Source organism: Phyllosticta citribraziliensis (assembly GCF_038025025.1).
Source record: "Phyllosticta citribraziliensis strain CPC 17464 chromosome Unknown J3D65scaffold_5, whole genome shotgun sequence".
NCBI classification, from domain to species: domain Eukaryota; kingdom Fungi; phylum Ascomycota; class Dothideomycetes; order Botryosphaeriales; family Phyllostictaceae; genus Phyllosticta; species Phyllosticta citribraziliensis.
Genome location: NW_027117342.1, coordinates 607,770 through 621,548, shown reverse-complemented (window position 1 = coordinate 621,548; position 13,779 = coordinate 607,770). Strand labels below are relative to the sequence as shown.

Genomic DNA, 13,779 nt, shown 5'->3' with positions numbered 1-13,779 from the left:
CCAACGGCACGAGGCAGTTCCCGCGTAAAGTGATGGAGCCGACATTCCAGCCAAGTCCTCATCCTTGATTGATTTTTCGTCTCCAATAAACGCCCAGGAATCCAAGCTCTTTCTCTTCCAGTGGACGGACTTTGGTCATGGCAAAGAATCGTGGTCAACGCGGAGCTCCAGGCCTCGGGGGCCTCACGGAGTAGCCGACGACGAATTGTAAGTCGCTCCGAGTCCCGCTCAGCCAACCACGCAATCTGATGGCATTGATGTAGAGAGCGATCCGAGAGCCGACAACATCAAGCATCCCGGGCCGTTGCGAAAGAGTCCTGACGGACTGGAGTTGGTTGAAGGTTTCACGTGGCGACGGAGCCAAGATGTGCACGTGGGCGGTGAGTGTTCTGCCGCCCCGCTAAACCAACGCCGGCCGGGATGCACGTCAACCTCACTGTGTCCAGGTCGTCAGGCGTGCATCAACACCACAGCACTGTACCTGCACCGGCTTTACATCACGTTTCTCGATTAATCCACCATGGCGTCCTCCTCCACTTCGACTCCGCTGCTCTAGTATGTCCAGAATCCCCGGGCATACTCCGCACATCACCCACACCACCACAAACGCAGCTAACCACGCGACCCTCACAGCTCGTGCATCGCCCACAACAGCACCATCCTCACCGAACATACCGCCTCGGCCTCTTCCAACACCTCCTCCCTCGCCTCCCTCATCCTGCCCAAAATCTCGCACACGTCGCCGCAAAAGCTCACCTACACCCATGGCCAACACTACATCCACTACATGGCATCGGCGGCGTCGGAGCACCCCGCGTCGGCCGCGAGCGCCGGCGGGCTGACGTACCTCGTCATCGCGTCGAGCAGCCTGGGCCGGCGCATCCCGTTCGGCTACCTGGTCGCAGCGCAGGAAGCGTTCCTGCAGCAGTACCCGCCCGACCGCACCGACTTTGCCAGCCTGCCGGCCTACGGCTGCGCCGCCTTCAACGCCACGCTCAAGCGCCTGATGGTCGACATGGGCAGCAGCGAGGAGGGCCAGAACGACGCCATCCGCCGCGCGCAGACGGAGATCCAGGGCGTGCGCGAGATCATGACGGAGAATATTGAGCGCGTGCTGGAGCGCGGCGAGCGCATCGATTTGCTCGTCGACAAGACGGATCGTCTCGGCGGCAATGCGCGCGACTTTCGTGTGAGGAGTCGCGGCTTGAGGCGCCGCATGTGGTGGAAGAATGTCAGGCTCATGGCGCTGTTGGTCGTCGTTGTCGTCTTTCTGCTGTACTTGCTCGTCGGCTTTGGATGCGGTCTTCCCGGTGAGTTTGACTTGGCCCCCAAATTGTGCCCTTCGACTAACATCAAACAGGATGGTCCCGCTGCGTCGGCAACTAATAAAAGCCCACCTTTCTATCCTTTTTTACTGCTGCAAGAGCACAAATGGCGTTGGGAGCATAGTTCAACGGCGCGGACGAATACCTTTTTTGATTCATGAAAGCAGGCGTACTCTTCTTGACTTCTTGTTCAAAGCAACCAACCAACCAAATTGAAATTACCCCTCTATATTACAAACGTGTACAAGTACCCTACAGAAAAAGTGAAATAGGTTCCCCCCAAACCCGTCTATAAATACATGACGCACGTATGTGCAATATACAAAAACGATTCATGCAAAATCATCACAGGGCATGCACGCCCTCGGTACCCAAAATCATGACGCCCCCCAGACGGCAAACCCAAATGCCGATGTGCTGTTGTTGACCCAACAGTCATCTACCCAAAGTCCACTGTTCGTGAAAACGCCAGTCTTTCATGTCATCTATGTGAGTGTATCGTGCAAAAGGAAACGGAATTAAAAAAACAGCCCCCATTTTTGTGATTCTCCGCGAGGAGGTTCTTTTCGAGAAACGCCATCAAGTGAGGAGAGAGGAAAAAGGAAAAAGCAGCCGCCAGCAACCCTGCCGCGTCTACGGAGCCATCACCAAAGCCAGCAAAGCCATGCGAGTGTAAAGCCCGTACCTCATCTGGTCGACTGTTAGAAAAGGAAAGTCAATGGGGTGGGGGTTACTCACCTGTCTAAAGTACGCGGCGCGCGGGTCCGTGTCGACCTCGTCGGGAATCTCCCTGTTGCGCGGCAGCGGGTGCATGACAATCATGTTGGCCTTGGCGTTCTTCATGACGGCGTTGTCGACGACGAAGCTGTCCTTGACGCGCTCGTAAAGCTCGAGGTCGGGGAAGCGCTCCTTTTGCACCCGCGTGCAGTACAGCACGTCGCTGCGGCTGATGATGTCGGGCGTCAGCTCGAAGCTCTCGGTGAGCAGCTGGCCGCGCGCCTTGAGCGTCTCGCGGATGTTCTCTGGCATGCGGAGCGGCTCGGGCGACACGAGTTGGATCTTGATGTCGTCGTAGTGTTTGAGGAGCTCGCACAGCGAGTGGGTCGTGCGGCCGTAGAGAAGGTCGCCAACAAAGGTGATGGTGAGACCCTTGACCGTGCCGAGTTCCTCACGGATGGTGAAGAGGTCGAGGAAGGCCTGCGTGGGGTGCTCGCGGCTACCATTGCCAGCGTTGATGATGGGAACGTTGGAAACCTTGGAGGCGGTGTTGATCGACTCGTCCTCGGGGTGACGGAGGACAATGGCGTCACCGTAGCAGCCGAGGGTGCGGATGGTGTCGCTCAGAGTCTCGCCCTTCTTGGTGCTCGAGGTCGACTCGCTAATGACGACGGTGGAACCACCAAGGCGCTTCATGGCAGCATCGAAGGAAGCAGAAGTCCTGGTCGAGGGCTCGTAGAACATGGTGCATAGGACGCGGCCCTTGAGAACGTCGAGACCACCCTGGCGCTGGGCACCGAGACGCATCTCCTGAGCGACGGTGAAGAGCAAGTGCAGGTCGCTGCGAGTGACTTGCTTCACCGAAGTAATGTGCTTGCCCTTGAAAGGCGACCTTGCGAGAAGCTGCTCCAGGGTAAGGCTGCCGTTGGACCTACCGAGGACGGCTTCAGAATCGTGGTGCTCCGCGCCAGCATCGGCAAACGACTGGAAGTCGACCTTGCTAATCTCGAGATCGTAGTGACGAGAGATGGCCTCGATCAGGAGCTTGGCGTTCTTAACGTTGGTGACCAGCGGCGTCTGGTAGTCGACGGCCATTCTGCGAGTCTTGTAACCACGGCTCATGTAGTTGGCCGGCCTGCGGAAACGGTTGCTCGACGGCAGGTTGATGTACAAGTCAATCATGTTGTTGGACAAGTGCTGAGTGAGCGAGTACTCCGGCTTCTGCTCAACGGCGTCACTGGTGAGGACTTCCAAGAACTTGCAGGGAATGCCGTGCTCGACAATGTAGTCGGCCGTACCGGCAGTGGCAAACAGGTTGAAGCCCATCTGGTGGAGACGCTGGATTGACGGGAGCATCTCCAGCTTGTCCTTGAAAGAACCAATCGACAGAAGAATGTTCTTGTTGGGCAGCTTGAAACCCGTCGAGATGAGCGCCTTGATGTAAGCCTCAAACTTGGTCCTACCGAAGCAGGCGACTTCTCCGGTCGAGGCCATCTCGACACCAAGAACAGGGTCGGCGCCAGACAGACGCGAGAAGGAGAATTGAGGAACCTTGACACCAACGTAGTCGTCGGGAATGTTGACTGGCGGGTACTCCTGGAGCGGCAGGCCAGCCATGGCCTTGGTGGCCATCTCAATCAGGTCGACACCCATGACCTTGGACACAAATGGGAAAGACCTGGAAGCGCGAACGTTGCACTCAATGACCTTGATGTCGTTGTCCTTGGCAATGAATTGAATGTTGAACGGACCCGTAATGTTGAGAGCATTGGCAATCTTGCGAGTGGCGTCCTCGATGCGACGCACCGTCTCCTTTTCAAGATCCTGCGGAGGCAAGATGAGGGTGGCATCACCAGAGTGGACACCAGCATTCTCGACGTGCTCGGAGATGAAGTGGCCAATCATGGTACCGCGGCGGGCGACGGCGTCCATTTCAATCTCCTTGGCGTTCTCAATGTACTTGGTGATGACGACGGGGTGGTCGCGCGAGACCTCGGTGGCCTGCTTGAGGTAGTTTTCGAGGTCGTGCTGCGAGTACACCGTGTTCATGGCAGCACCCGAAAGGACGTACGACGGCCGGACCAGGACGGGATAAGTGACCCTGTTGCAGAATTCTTCCGCCTCATCAATGCTAGTGAGTTCCTTCCACGCGGGTTGGTCGACGGAAATTCTGTCAAGCATGCGCGAGAACTTGTAGCGGTTCTCGGCGGTGTCAATCATCTCTGGCGAGGTTCCCAGAATCTTGACGTTGAGACGGTGCAGGGGCAGCGCAATGTTGTTGGGCGTCTGGCCACCCATGGACATGATGACACCGCTCGAGTTCTCCATCTGGTAAATGTCGAGGACCGTCTCGATGTTGATGTTTTCAAAGTACAAGCGGTCGGCCTCGTCGTAGTCGGTGCTGACCGTCTCGGGGTTGTAGTTGACCATGATGGTCTTGTATCCGGCTTCTCTGAGAGTGCGAATGGCACGAACGGAGCACCAATCGAATTCGACAGACGAACCAATGCGGTACACACCAGATCCCAAGACCATGACACCACGGTCGTTGAACTCAATGTCGTGAGAAGTGCCGTGGTAAGTGACGTAGAGGTAGTTGGTGAATGCAGGGAATTCGGCGGCGACGGTGTCGATTTGCTTGACGACGGGGAAGATGCCCGCATCAACCCTCAACTGGCGGACAGCAAGCTCGTTCGAGTTCCAAAAGTTTGCGAGCTGGCGGTCAGAGAATCCAAGCTGCTTGGCCTTCTTGAAGAGAGGAGTGGTGATGGTCTGCCTGCTGTACTCGCTCATGAGCTTTCCAAAGTCGCTCAGGCCCTTGAGCTTGGTCAAGAACCACTTGTCGATCTTGGTGAGCTCCCAAATCTTGTCGACATTGTAGCCCGAGGCCATGGCGTTGGCAATGGCGAACAGTCTCTGGTCGGACGGAGTCTGGAGCTCCTGGTCGAGCGACATGAGCGCCATGGCGGTCTCGTTGAAACCGTGGTTGTTCGGGTCCACGGCGCGAATGGCCTTTTGAATGGCCTCTTCAAAAGTCTTTCCGATGGCCATGACCTCTCCAACACTCTTCATGGAGGAGCCGAGAAGCGTAGACACGCGGGTAAACTTCTTCAAGTCCCAACGAGGAATCTTGACGACGCAGTAGTCGAGAGAAGGCTCAAAGCACGCGCAGGTGACCTTGGTGACGGTGTTGCGAATCTCGTTGAGGGGAATGTTGAGACCCAGCTTGGCCGCAATGAAAGCCAACGGGTAGCCAGTGGCCTTGGAGGCGAGGGCCGACGAACGCGACAGACGGGCATTGACTTCGATGATGCAGTACTCCTTGGAGGTAGGGTTCAGCGCATACTGAATGTTGCACTCTCCGACAACTCCCAGGTGCCTAATGACGTTGACGGCCGTAGTGCGCAGCATGTTGTAGTCTTCGTCGGACAGCGTTTGGGAAGGTGCGACGACAATCGAGTCGCCAGTGTGGATGCCCAGAGGGTCAAAGTTTTCCATGTTGCAGACGGTGATGCAGTTGTCGTGGGCATCGCGAACGACCTCGTACTCGATTTCCTTCCAACCCTTCATACTGCGCTCAATCAGGACCTGGGGACTGGCAGCAAAGGCCTTGTTGCAGAGGTCGAGCAGCTCCGACTCGTTTTCGGCGAAGCCACTGCCCAGACCTCCGAGAGCATAAGCGGCGCGGACAATGACGGGGAAGCCAATGTCGCTGACGACGCGCATGGCCTCTTCGACAGAGTTGGCCGAGGCAGATTTGGCGCACTTTTCGCCGATCGAGTCCATGCTCCGTGCAAAAAGCTCGCGGTCCTCGGTGGTGATGATGGTGTCGATGGGCGTACCGAGAACCTTGACGCCGAGCTCCTCGAATTCGTCCTTGAGCTGGATGCCGACCTGCAGGGCGGTCTGGCCACCGAAGGTACAGTAGATGGCATCGGGGCGCTCGTTCTTGATGACCTTGCGGACAAAGTCGGCGTTGACCGGGAGGAAGTAAACCTTGTCTGCGAGGCCCTTGGACGTCTGGATGGTGGCAATGTTGGGATTAATGAGGATGGTGTAGATGCCCTCTTCCTTGAGCGCCTTGATGGCCTGGCTACCCGAGTAGTCAAACTCTCCGGCCTGACCGATGCTGAGACCACCAGAGCCGAGCACGAGGACCTTCTTGGGTTGCAACTTGGGGTTCCGCGCCCTGTTTTCCTCGATGTTGCCGCCAGGGAACTCGACGGGCTTGGTCAGGAGCGTCTGGTCTTCGATGGTCTTCTTGATCGTGTCGATGAAAACGTCAAAGAGGAACTCGGTGTCGCGGGGGCCGGGGGCGTGCTCGGGATGGAATTGCACCGAGAAGAAGGGCTTGCTGCTGTGGCGGATACCCTCGTTGCTACCGTCGTTGGCGTTGACGAAGAGCTCTTGCCAGCCTGCGGGCAAGGTGGCCGAGTCGACAGCGTAACCGTGGTTCTGGGAGGTGATGTAGCATCGTCCTGAGAGCAAGCTCGTGCAGGGAATGTTGGCACCGCGGTTGCCAAACTTCATCTTGATGGTGGAAGCGCCAGCAGCACGGGCAAGGAGCTGATGACCCAAGCAAATACCGAAAATTGGCGTCCTAGCCTCCTCCACGGCAGCTGAAATGTGCTTGACTGTTGCGTCCATCATGGCGGGGTCACCGGGACCGTTGGAGAGGAAGAGGCCGTCGTATTCCTTGCCCGCGAGCTCGGGGAAGTTGTAGTCCCAAGGAACGACTTGGACTTCGACGCCCCTCCTGACGAGGCAGCGCAGTTGGTTGAATTTCAATCCAACGTCGACACACACTACTCTGACCGGACGTCCAGAGGGGTGCGTTAATGCGGTAGCGGGGTCGGGGGAGTAAATTTTGGGTTCCTCGGTGGAAACTGAAGCCAGTCAGAAAAATCGTTTGTAGGAGCAAGACCGTCTTACCTTCAGCCACCAAGTTCTTTTCGTTGGGGTTGACCCAGGGTATCTCTTCGTAAGTAGTGGCCTTTTCGCTGGCAGCCACGCCATTGGTCTGAGCCTCGAGCAGCATGCGACCAAGCATGCTACCTTCCTGGCGAATCGTCTTTGTCAATTCTCTGGTGTCGACGCCGAACATGGCGGGGATGCCTTGCTCCTTCAGCCATGCACCGAGAGAGCTGTTTGCAAGATGGTTGGACCAGTTCTCGCCCGAGTATGAGAGGACAACCAGGCCGGCGATGTGAACTTGGTCGGACTCGAGGTATGCAGGGAGATCGTTGAGGAGAGCATCGCGCTCAGTGCGACTGGGCACACCATAGTTGCCGATTTGAGGGTAGGTCGTCACCAGTATCTGGCCTCTGTAGGACGGGTCTGTTAAGGATTCTGGGTAGCCGACCATGCCGGTCTGGAAGACCAATTCTCCTGAGATGGAGCGCGGGGCACCAAAGGCATAGCCATCGAAAAGCTTGCCATCGGCAAGCTCAAGGCGCATAGCTTGGTGTGCCTCTCCCGCCATTTTGCGTTGTGTGTGGGGATGTTGAGAGAGGGAGAAGAAAAATATTCTACATGGTAGTAAAGGCTCCTGCGATTCGCGGGGTGCGCACGCTAAACGCCATTAGGATTAGCAAGACTTGGCCGTGAATCCGCAGCCGGGCCGAGTGCATCCCTCGTATCGATGCCGTCATCGAGACGAATCTCGACCCCAACTCCAGGGCATGGCTCAACTGAGCCTCAAAGGCGAGACGTCAAAGGCGAAGGGAAGAAAGTTTATAATTTGCCTGCATACACAGACACAAGCCGATCACCGGGGAAACCCCAAGCGATGAGCTGCAACGACGCAAGCGTCGAAGCCAGCGGAACAGCCGAAGCTGCTCGCCGAAAAAGAGAACTCGCCTACCAGGTAGGCTTAAACCCAATCACCTACAGGTAGATGACCAGGGTGGCGCAACGACGCGCGAAGCGTCGAAGCGGAGGGAACGCGCAGCGCGCGAACCCTGTGTGCCCAAAGGCACGGGGCCGGAGCGCAAACGAAGGGGGAGGAAAGACGGGCTCAACGAAGAGCCCGGACGAGCGTTTGCCGCGGAGAGTGATGGAGAGGAAGAAGAGGACAGGATGAGGGCGGGAGGAGTCTCGCTATTTATCTGGACGTGTGGGCGCTAACCGATGGGCTGGGCGGATTGGGAAGGAGGGCGTGGGCGCTGGCAGGACCGCCGCCGCGACGTGACGGGCGGCTTCTGGGTCTGCGCAGCGGACCTCATGGACGAACGAATGCTCCCTGTGCGCGCGCAGGCGGGATGTTGGACGACTGGGCTTACATGTACCGCACGAGACGAGCATCAACAAAAAGCAAAACTATTCGTCGCGCCGCAACACATGCTGTAGACAGAGGAGCCGTCATATCTCATTTTCTCTCCCGCTCTTAGTCTTCTTCAATAGGAACATTCTGTCAAAGCAAACGAGCAAGTCTCAAGGAAGCGATCAAAGGCTGCATGCATAAAGACATTACTGATCCAACGCTGAGGCGCTGCGAACTAAGGCACCATCTCATAATCAAAACATTACGCGCGCGCAGGGAGCATTCGTCTCCACCCACAGTGACGCCTGAGGAGCATTCGTCTGCTATCGCAGTTGCGCCTAGGGAGCATCCGTCCACCACTGCGGGCCAACATGGAGAAAAGACGCAGAAAATGGAGAACGCCGCCCGTATGCAGAGAAGAAGCGAGAGAATAAAACGACAGGAGCGAAAGACAAAATAGTGTACAGCAGAGTAAGTAGTAGAGACGATTTTGGTCAATGAAAGGAGGGCGAGAGCACAGCTCCATGCCGCTCAAATGGAGCTCCTGCCCGGGTCAACGTCGTGCTCGTCATCCTCGTCTTTTTTCCGCCCCTCGAAATCCATCACAGCAACATCGCTACTCCCCGGCCGCGCAGCCTTATCAGAGCCCCTCGGCGTTTTGGTGCCCGGAGTCTTGCTGCCAGGCGTCTTCACACCCTTCTTGCCCTTGCCCTTCTTGTCGCGGCCAGCGCCAGCGCCGTGGCGGTTGAGCCCGCGCACCTCCTCCAAGACCTCGCGGAAGCTCTCCTCGAGGTTGTTCATGCGCGCCAGCATAATCTTGTTCATCCGCGTCCGGTCCTCGCTGTCGTCGCTGCTGTCGTCGTTCTCCTGCTGCTGCCGCCGCTTCAACCGCTGTTGGCGTAGCGCCGCCATCTCCATCTGCGTCGAGAAGCTCGCCGCCATGGCGTCGGGCATGTCCCGTGGACGGTTGTCGCCGAGATCTGAGGCCAGGTCGAGAGCGAGCGCGTTGAATGATGGGTTGCGGTCCCGCGACGGACGGGGGAGGTGCCCGAAGCCGACCAGGTTGGGAGATGACTGGTTGCCGAAGCGATTTGACACGATTGGCCTGGCCTGGCTTGGTTGTGGAGTGCCTGGGGGCCGTTTTGGCGTTCTCGTATGAGGAGTAGCAGTGCCGCTGCGGTGGGCTGTGCCGGGGCGTTTGGGAGGATTCGTAATATCCGACGTGCGGCTCGATCCATATTCTTCTTTCTGCGGGCTAAAGAGAATCGTGTTGGTGGACAGATTTCGGCTGTGGAAATGCAGGGGTCGCGGGTGGCCGTCGCGAATTTTGGAAGAGTTTGAGCTGGGAATCAGGGGGGTGTGTGCAGTGGTAGCCACTGGAGTCCTGAAATAGTCTCCATCCTCGTCTTCTGGAATCGATTGTCGCCTGATATCTTGCGGCTGGTGATAATTGACTCTTGAAGGAACTTGACTCAGGGGCTCCAGTGTCATTTCGTCTTCAGCGTTGGTGCCGAGCTCGTCGTTCGTCCCAAGTTCGTCGTCGCCATCGTGTGGATGGTCGTCGTTGCTGTTGATCGGGTCCTCGTCGTCTCGAGTGTCGCGGGATGCTTCCCGCTGCAGAGAAATGAGGTCGGGGTCGGAGGCGGCCGAGTACACTCTTCGAAAGGGCGGACCGCCCATTCTTACAGCAGTCTTGATGCGGCGGATGGTTGGACGCCGACCATTCTCTAATCTTTCGAGTACTGAACGAGGTTCTTCAAGTGGTGGAGATGCTCCACCTTCATGACCGACCCCCTGCATCCAGTCGCGGACGACATTACTTGATTTTCTCCTTTCTGCCAGTGATTCACCGGTAGCTTTCCGATTGAGAGTTGCACCACGGAAAGGCCGCCGGAAAACCTCCTCCAACGCGCGATCCTTGTGGAATGTGGTAATAGAAGGCTCCCTTAGACGAGTGCCAGGAGAAAAGACAACATCTCCCTCTCCGAGACTGAAAGCTGGAGGCTTGGAGCGCGACCTTCCTCTTTGCTCAACCAACTCTTCGGGTTGAAAGGCCAGTCGGGCGAGAATCAGTCTTTCGTAGCCCCAGATGGTAAACAAAATCGGAAGATGAGTAATCTTAATAAGCGTACGGTTCATTTTCAAGAATCGACGGAAAGGGAAGACGAAGCGAAGAGGAGTGAGAAGCCAGCCGAGAATGTTTGAAGGAGGAATGTATGAGAAAAGAGCGTCCGATTTTACCATGGAAATGGTGTTGATGGCAAACAAGAACTGGTGCTCCTCGTGGGCGTTCGAGGAGACTGAAAGGAAAGAATTAGTCAGCACTGTAATCAATATGGTTACAATACAGAAATGTGTAACGAAAAGAAAGAGAACCAGGATGGCTTTTCCGAGAGGATTGTAGCTGCCCCAAATGTCCCAGGCTGCTGGAGTGAATCCCATGAGCATTTGGAACAGGGCGTATGCCGCAGACGCCGGAGACGAGAGTCCTTTGTTGCCAAAGGCAAGGCTGAAGGCCACGAAGAAGCCGCTGCAGCTGATGATGATCAAAACCAGGACGGCAAATAGATCCATGGCCATCATCCGGAAGGCGATCAAAAGTTGCGAGAAGTACCGGTAGTGGTCGAGAACCGAGAACAATCGAGGGAAGAGAAGAACGGCGGTCGAGGCTAGAACGTCGTATGCCATGCTGGCCACGTGGTGTTTCCGTACGTCTGGCATGAGGATGCCGTAAAGCCGCAAAACGTAATAAACGACCATCATCCCGAGGATCCCGAGATCGAAAGCATTCCAAACGCTCTGAATATAGAGATTGAACCCCTGCTCGGTGAAGCCGACAACCTCGTCAAGCATGTATCCCGCGCTCCAGAACCAGAAAATCACTTCGAGCGCGGTAATGTCCAGGGACTGCTCAACCAGCACCGCCACGAATAAGCCGAGCATTATGGCAAACGAGAGGGTGGAAAAGAGCTGTCGGTAGCGAGGAACACGTAGGCGCGAGAGCTTGAACAGGGAGGCTTCTCTTGGGTCATAAATCGTCACTGTCCGGCGAAGCATGTGTGGATAAATCGGACCGGCATCAGCGTTCTTGCCCGGGAAGCGCGAGTTGTCCATGGTGCCGTAAGAGCGTCGCCGAGCATCATACTGGGCCACTGTCCTCTCAGGGGCGCGGTGCAGCGCGTCAAGGGCCGAGTGAATGACCACTGTTCCGTTCCATATGCCCTCCAAGATTTGGCACGGTATAGGATGAGCGAGGAATTTCTTTGCTTGAGCCCTGATGGCTATTTCGACAGTAGAAATGCGAGCCAATCGGGGCTGCGGCAGGGGCTTGACGCGTCCATTGGCGGTGGATGGCGGGGCAATGCCCTGCAAGGGGTCGAAGTCATATGATAGCGCATCAATGAGCTCACGGGTCGAATACTCCTTGAGCAAGCGCATCGCCAGCAGCTCGCAAATCATGGCCCGAGTCTTGCATACGCCGACATTACCTGGGTTGGCTTGGCCCTCTTTGGAGAACTGCAGACAGTTCGCAATGAGCGCGTACAACGTAGCCGAGTTGAACAACGTTTCCTTCAGCTCCACCAGTATTGGTTTGACAAGGAACTGTGATATCTGCGGGGAGCGGAGTTGGTCCCATGAGAGCGTTGTCTCGCATCTCTGCACGACGAGGATACGGATCGAATGGGTGATGCTGTAGACGGGGAGGCGGTCTGGGCAGGTGTCCAATCAGCAAGGGCTCGGAAACGTCGAACTCCAAGACGCGCGAAGTTCCTAGGCACAACGGCCCAGTAAACAGAAATGCGACTCACCCAGGTGTTCGGCATAGAAGGGCAAGAGGTCTCCCTCGTCATCCTCTCCCGAGTCATTATCGTCGTCGGATCCACGCTCTCGGTCGGCGTTGCGGCCGACACGCTGGGTCGAAAAGGGCGAATTTTGCTCCTGGCGGCGACCCTTGCGGCGAGGTCGAAGGAGGGAAAGCATAAGCGTCAGTCGGTAGCGGGCGGAGGACAGGATGAAGCCGTCGAGGAGCGCGGGCAGTGGGTTGGAGCTGCGGTGAGAGGAGGTGGGGAGGAAAGTCTGGAGAAATGGGCAAGACGGACGCGCAAGGCAACCTGGCCTAGTTGGACTTGAAGTACCGTAATTTAGAAGCAACCAGGCCGCCTTTACCAAAATCCGCGGCAGCAACACAAGACTCAATGAAGACCACCAACGTGACCATCCAGGCTCTGCACCGCAGGCTGGAGCGAGGCGCCACCTCTTATCGTGCAGCCGGCCTCAGACCGACCAATCACGACCGAGGCCGCAACCCTGCTGCAGCCATTTCGAACGCGAAGCCGCACGCCTTTTTCTTTTGCTCTCGCCGTTGTTTGGGTTGGCGCGTCAGCTGCCCTGCCAATTCTTCACCCAAGCGGTGCGAATGGCCCTCATCGTAGCTCCCGCTCAACAGTCGAGGCAGCGGAGGCCATGGACAGCGCCACTGGCAATAAACCGTGCATGCAGCGTCAATACACAACGGCTGAGGCGCGTAGCACATGGGAGCACACATCCGACATGTTTTGAGCACAGGGAGGCTTCCAACGCGCCCCCGGCGGAGGCCTGGGTGGCTCCATGGGCATGACGGGATCGTGCCCCTACATCAGAACAGACGAGTAGGCCTCGACCTAAATCTACTCTTTAGCGACCTAGGCCGAGGCTCGTCTCCAAGGAATGATGCGACCATTCCACGCTAACACCCTCCGCTCACCGCCAAATCCACGTCAGTTCTGTCGTCTGGAGCTCCGGCTTTGCTCGGCATCAACTCCTGCCCCCACGTGCAGCCTTAGCGCCCACACCCTGCTGTGCCAAGTCCAACCTTAACACCACCAACTCAACTCTCGCGATGCGCAATGTCAACCACGGCCATCTCGTTAGACAATGCACGCTGGAAGTCAAGGAACGTGGACCCGCAGCCATGACAGGTCTTAAAGCGAGGACGCTGTGAGGTGAGAGAGACTCTGAAACGATCAGCAAACGAGCTTTCCACCAGACTCCTTGTTCGATACCGTGGTACTTACGACATCGCTCTTACGACGTTGCTTTTTGCTTTCACGTGCTGCGTCTCATCGGATCGTCCCGCCGCACCGTGTGGCGAGGCGCGTGGCGATGCGCGAATGCGGAGATGTCGCTTCCTCCGCTGCTCGCTCTTTCCCTCAACGACTTCCCAACGTTTAAGCTTCTCTCCTAGTGGGTATCTTATTTGGACTACCCTCGAGCCACAAGTCTCCTCACTCTAGCTCAGCGTCCGCATGATGCATGGAAAAAAATTTGCGCTTCTCTGCTTTCCCTGACCTTCTCGTGCTTTGTTTGAGCGTTTTCCAAGAACCTCGTAGGTATGCAGTGGTTCGTTTCGGCGACCTGGTCATCCTGATGGCCCGTTTGGTAGGCTTCGACTCATAAACATGAACTCTAGGAGAACAGCAATGCTTCGAGCCTAGA

The 13,779-nt window shown here is 56.8% G+C and overlaps 3 protein-coding genes across 3 annotated transcripts; 1 reads left to right on the top strand and 2 right to left on the bottom strand.

Moving 5' to 3' along the window:
- The first annotated feature begins 420 nt into the window (after positions 1-420).
- On the top strand, positions 421-1,627 carry J3D65DRAFT_621422 (synaptobrevin-domain-containing protein). Its single transcript, XM_066799960.1, has 3 exons — positions 421-555; positions 634-1,310; positions 1,361-1,627. The coding sequence occupies exons 1-3, from the start codon at positions 521-523 to the stop codon at positions 1,384-1,386; spliced, it is 738 nt and encodes a 245-aa protein (XP_066655938.1). The 5' UTR covers positions 421-520; the 3' UTR covers positions 1,387-1,627.
- On the bottom strand, positions 1,526-7,535 carry J3D65DRAFT_657764 (uncharacterized protein). Its single transcript, XM_066802529.1, has 3 exons — positions 6,975-7,535; positions 2,064-6,928; positions 1,526-2,015 (listed from the first exon to the last, which is right to left on the bottom strand). The coding sequence occupies exons 1-3, from the start codon at positions 7,522-7,524 to the stop codon at positions 1,959-1,961; spliced, it is 5,472 nt and encodes a 1,823-aa protein (XP_066655937.1). The 5' UTR covers positions 7,525-7,535; the 3' UTR covers positions 1,526-1,958.
- A 1,264-nt stretch (positions 7,536-8,799) lies between these two features.
- On the bottom strand, positions 8,800-12,518 carry J3D65DRAFT_321483 (uncharacterized protein). Its single transcript, XM_066795342.1, has 2 exons — positions 12,114-12,518; positions 8,800-12,014 (listed from the first exon to the last, which is right to left on the bottom strand). Exons 1-2 carry the CDS (start codon positions 12,283-12,285, stop codon positions 8,836-8,838), a joined length of 3,351 nt encoding a protein of 1,116 aa, XP_066655936.1. The 5' UTR covers positions 12,286-12,518; the 3' UTR covers positions 8,800-8,835.
- Positions 12,519-13,779: the final 1,261 nt, after the last annotated feature.

Bases quoted from the DNA above. Each gene is read 5' to 3' on its own strand.
- J3D65DRAFT_621422 (XM_066799960.1), top strand. From the start codon at position 521: ATGGCGTCCTCCTCCACTTCGACTCCGCTGCTCTA. The intron at 556-633 runs GTATGTCCAGAA...CGACCCTCACAG, and splicing joins ACTTCGACTCCGCTGCTCTA to CTCGTGCATCGCCCACAACA. The intron at 1,311-1,360 runs GTGAGTTTGACT...AACATCAAACAG, and splicing joins CTTTGGATGCGGTCTTCCCG to GATGGTCCCGCTGCGTCGGC.
- J3D65DRAFT_657764 (XM_066802529.1), bottom strand. From the start codon at position 7,524: ATGGCGGGAGAGGCACACCAAGCTATGCGCCTTGAGCTTGCCGATGGC. The intron at 6,929-6,974 runs GTAAGACGGTCT...GACTGGCTTCAG, and splicing joins AAAGAACTTGGTGGCTGAAG to TTTCCACCGAGGAACCCAAA. The intron at 2,016-2,063 runs GTGAGTAACCCC...ACAGTCGACCAG, and splicing joins GCGCCGCGTACTTTAGACAG to ATGAGGTACGGGCTTTACAC.
- J3D65DRAFT_321483 (XM_066795342.1), bottom strand. From the start codon at position 12,285: ATGCTTTCCCTCCTTCGACCTCGCCGCAAGGGTCGCCGCCAGGAGCAA. The intron at 12,015-12,113 runs GTGAGTCGCATT...ACACCTGCCCAG, and splicing joins CTTCTATGCCGAACACCTGG to ACCGCCTCCCCGTCTACAGC.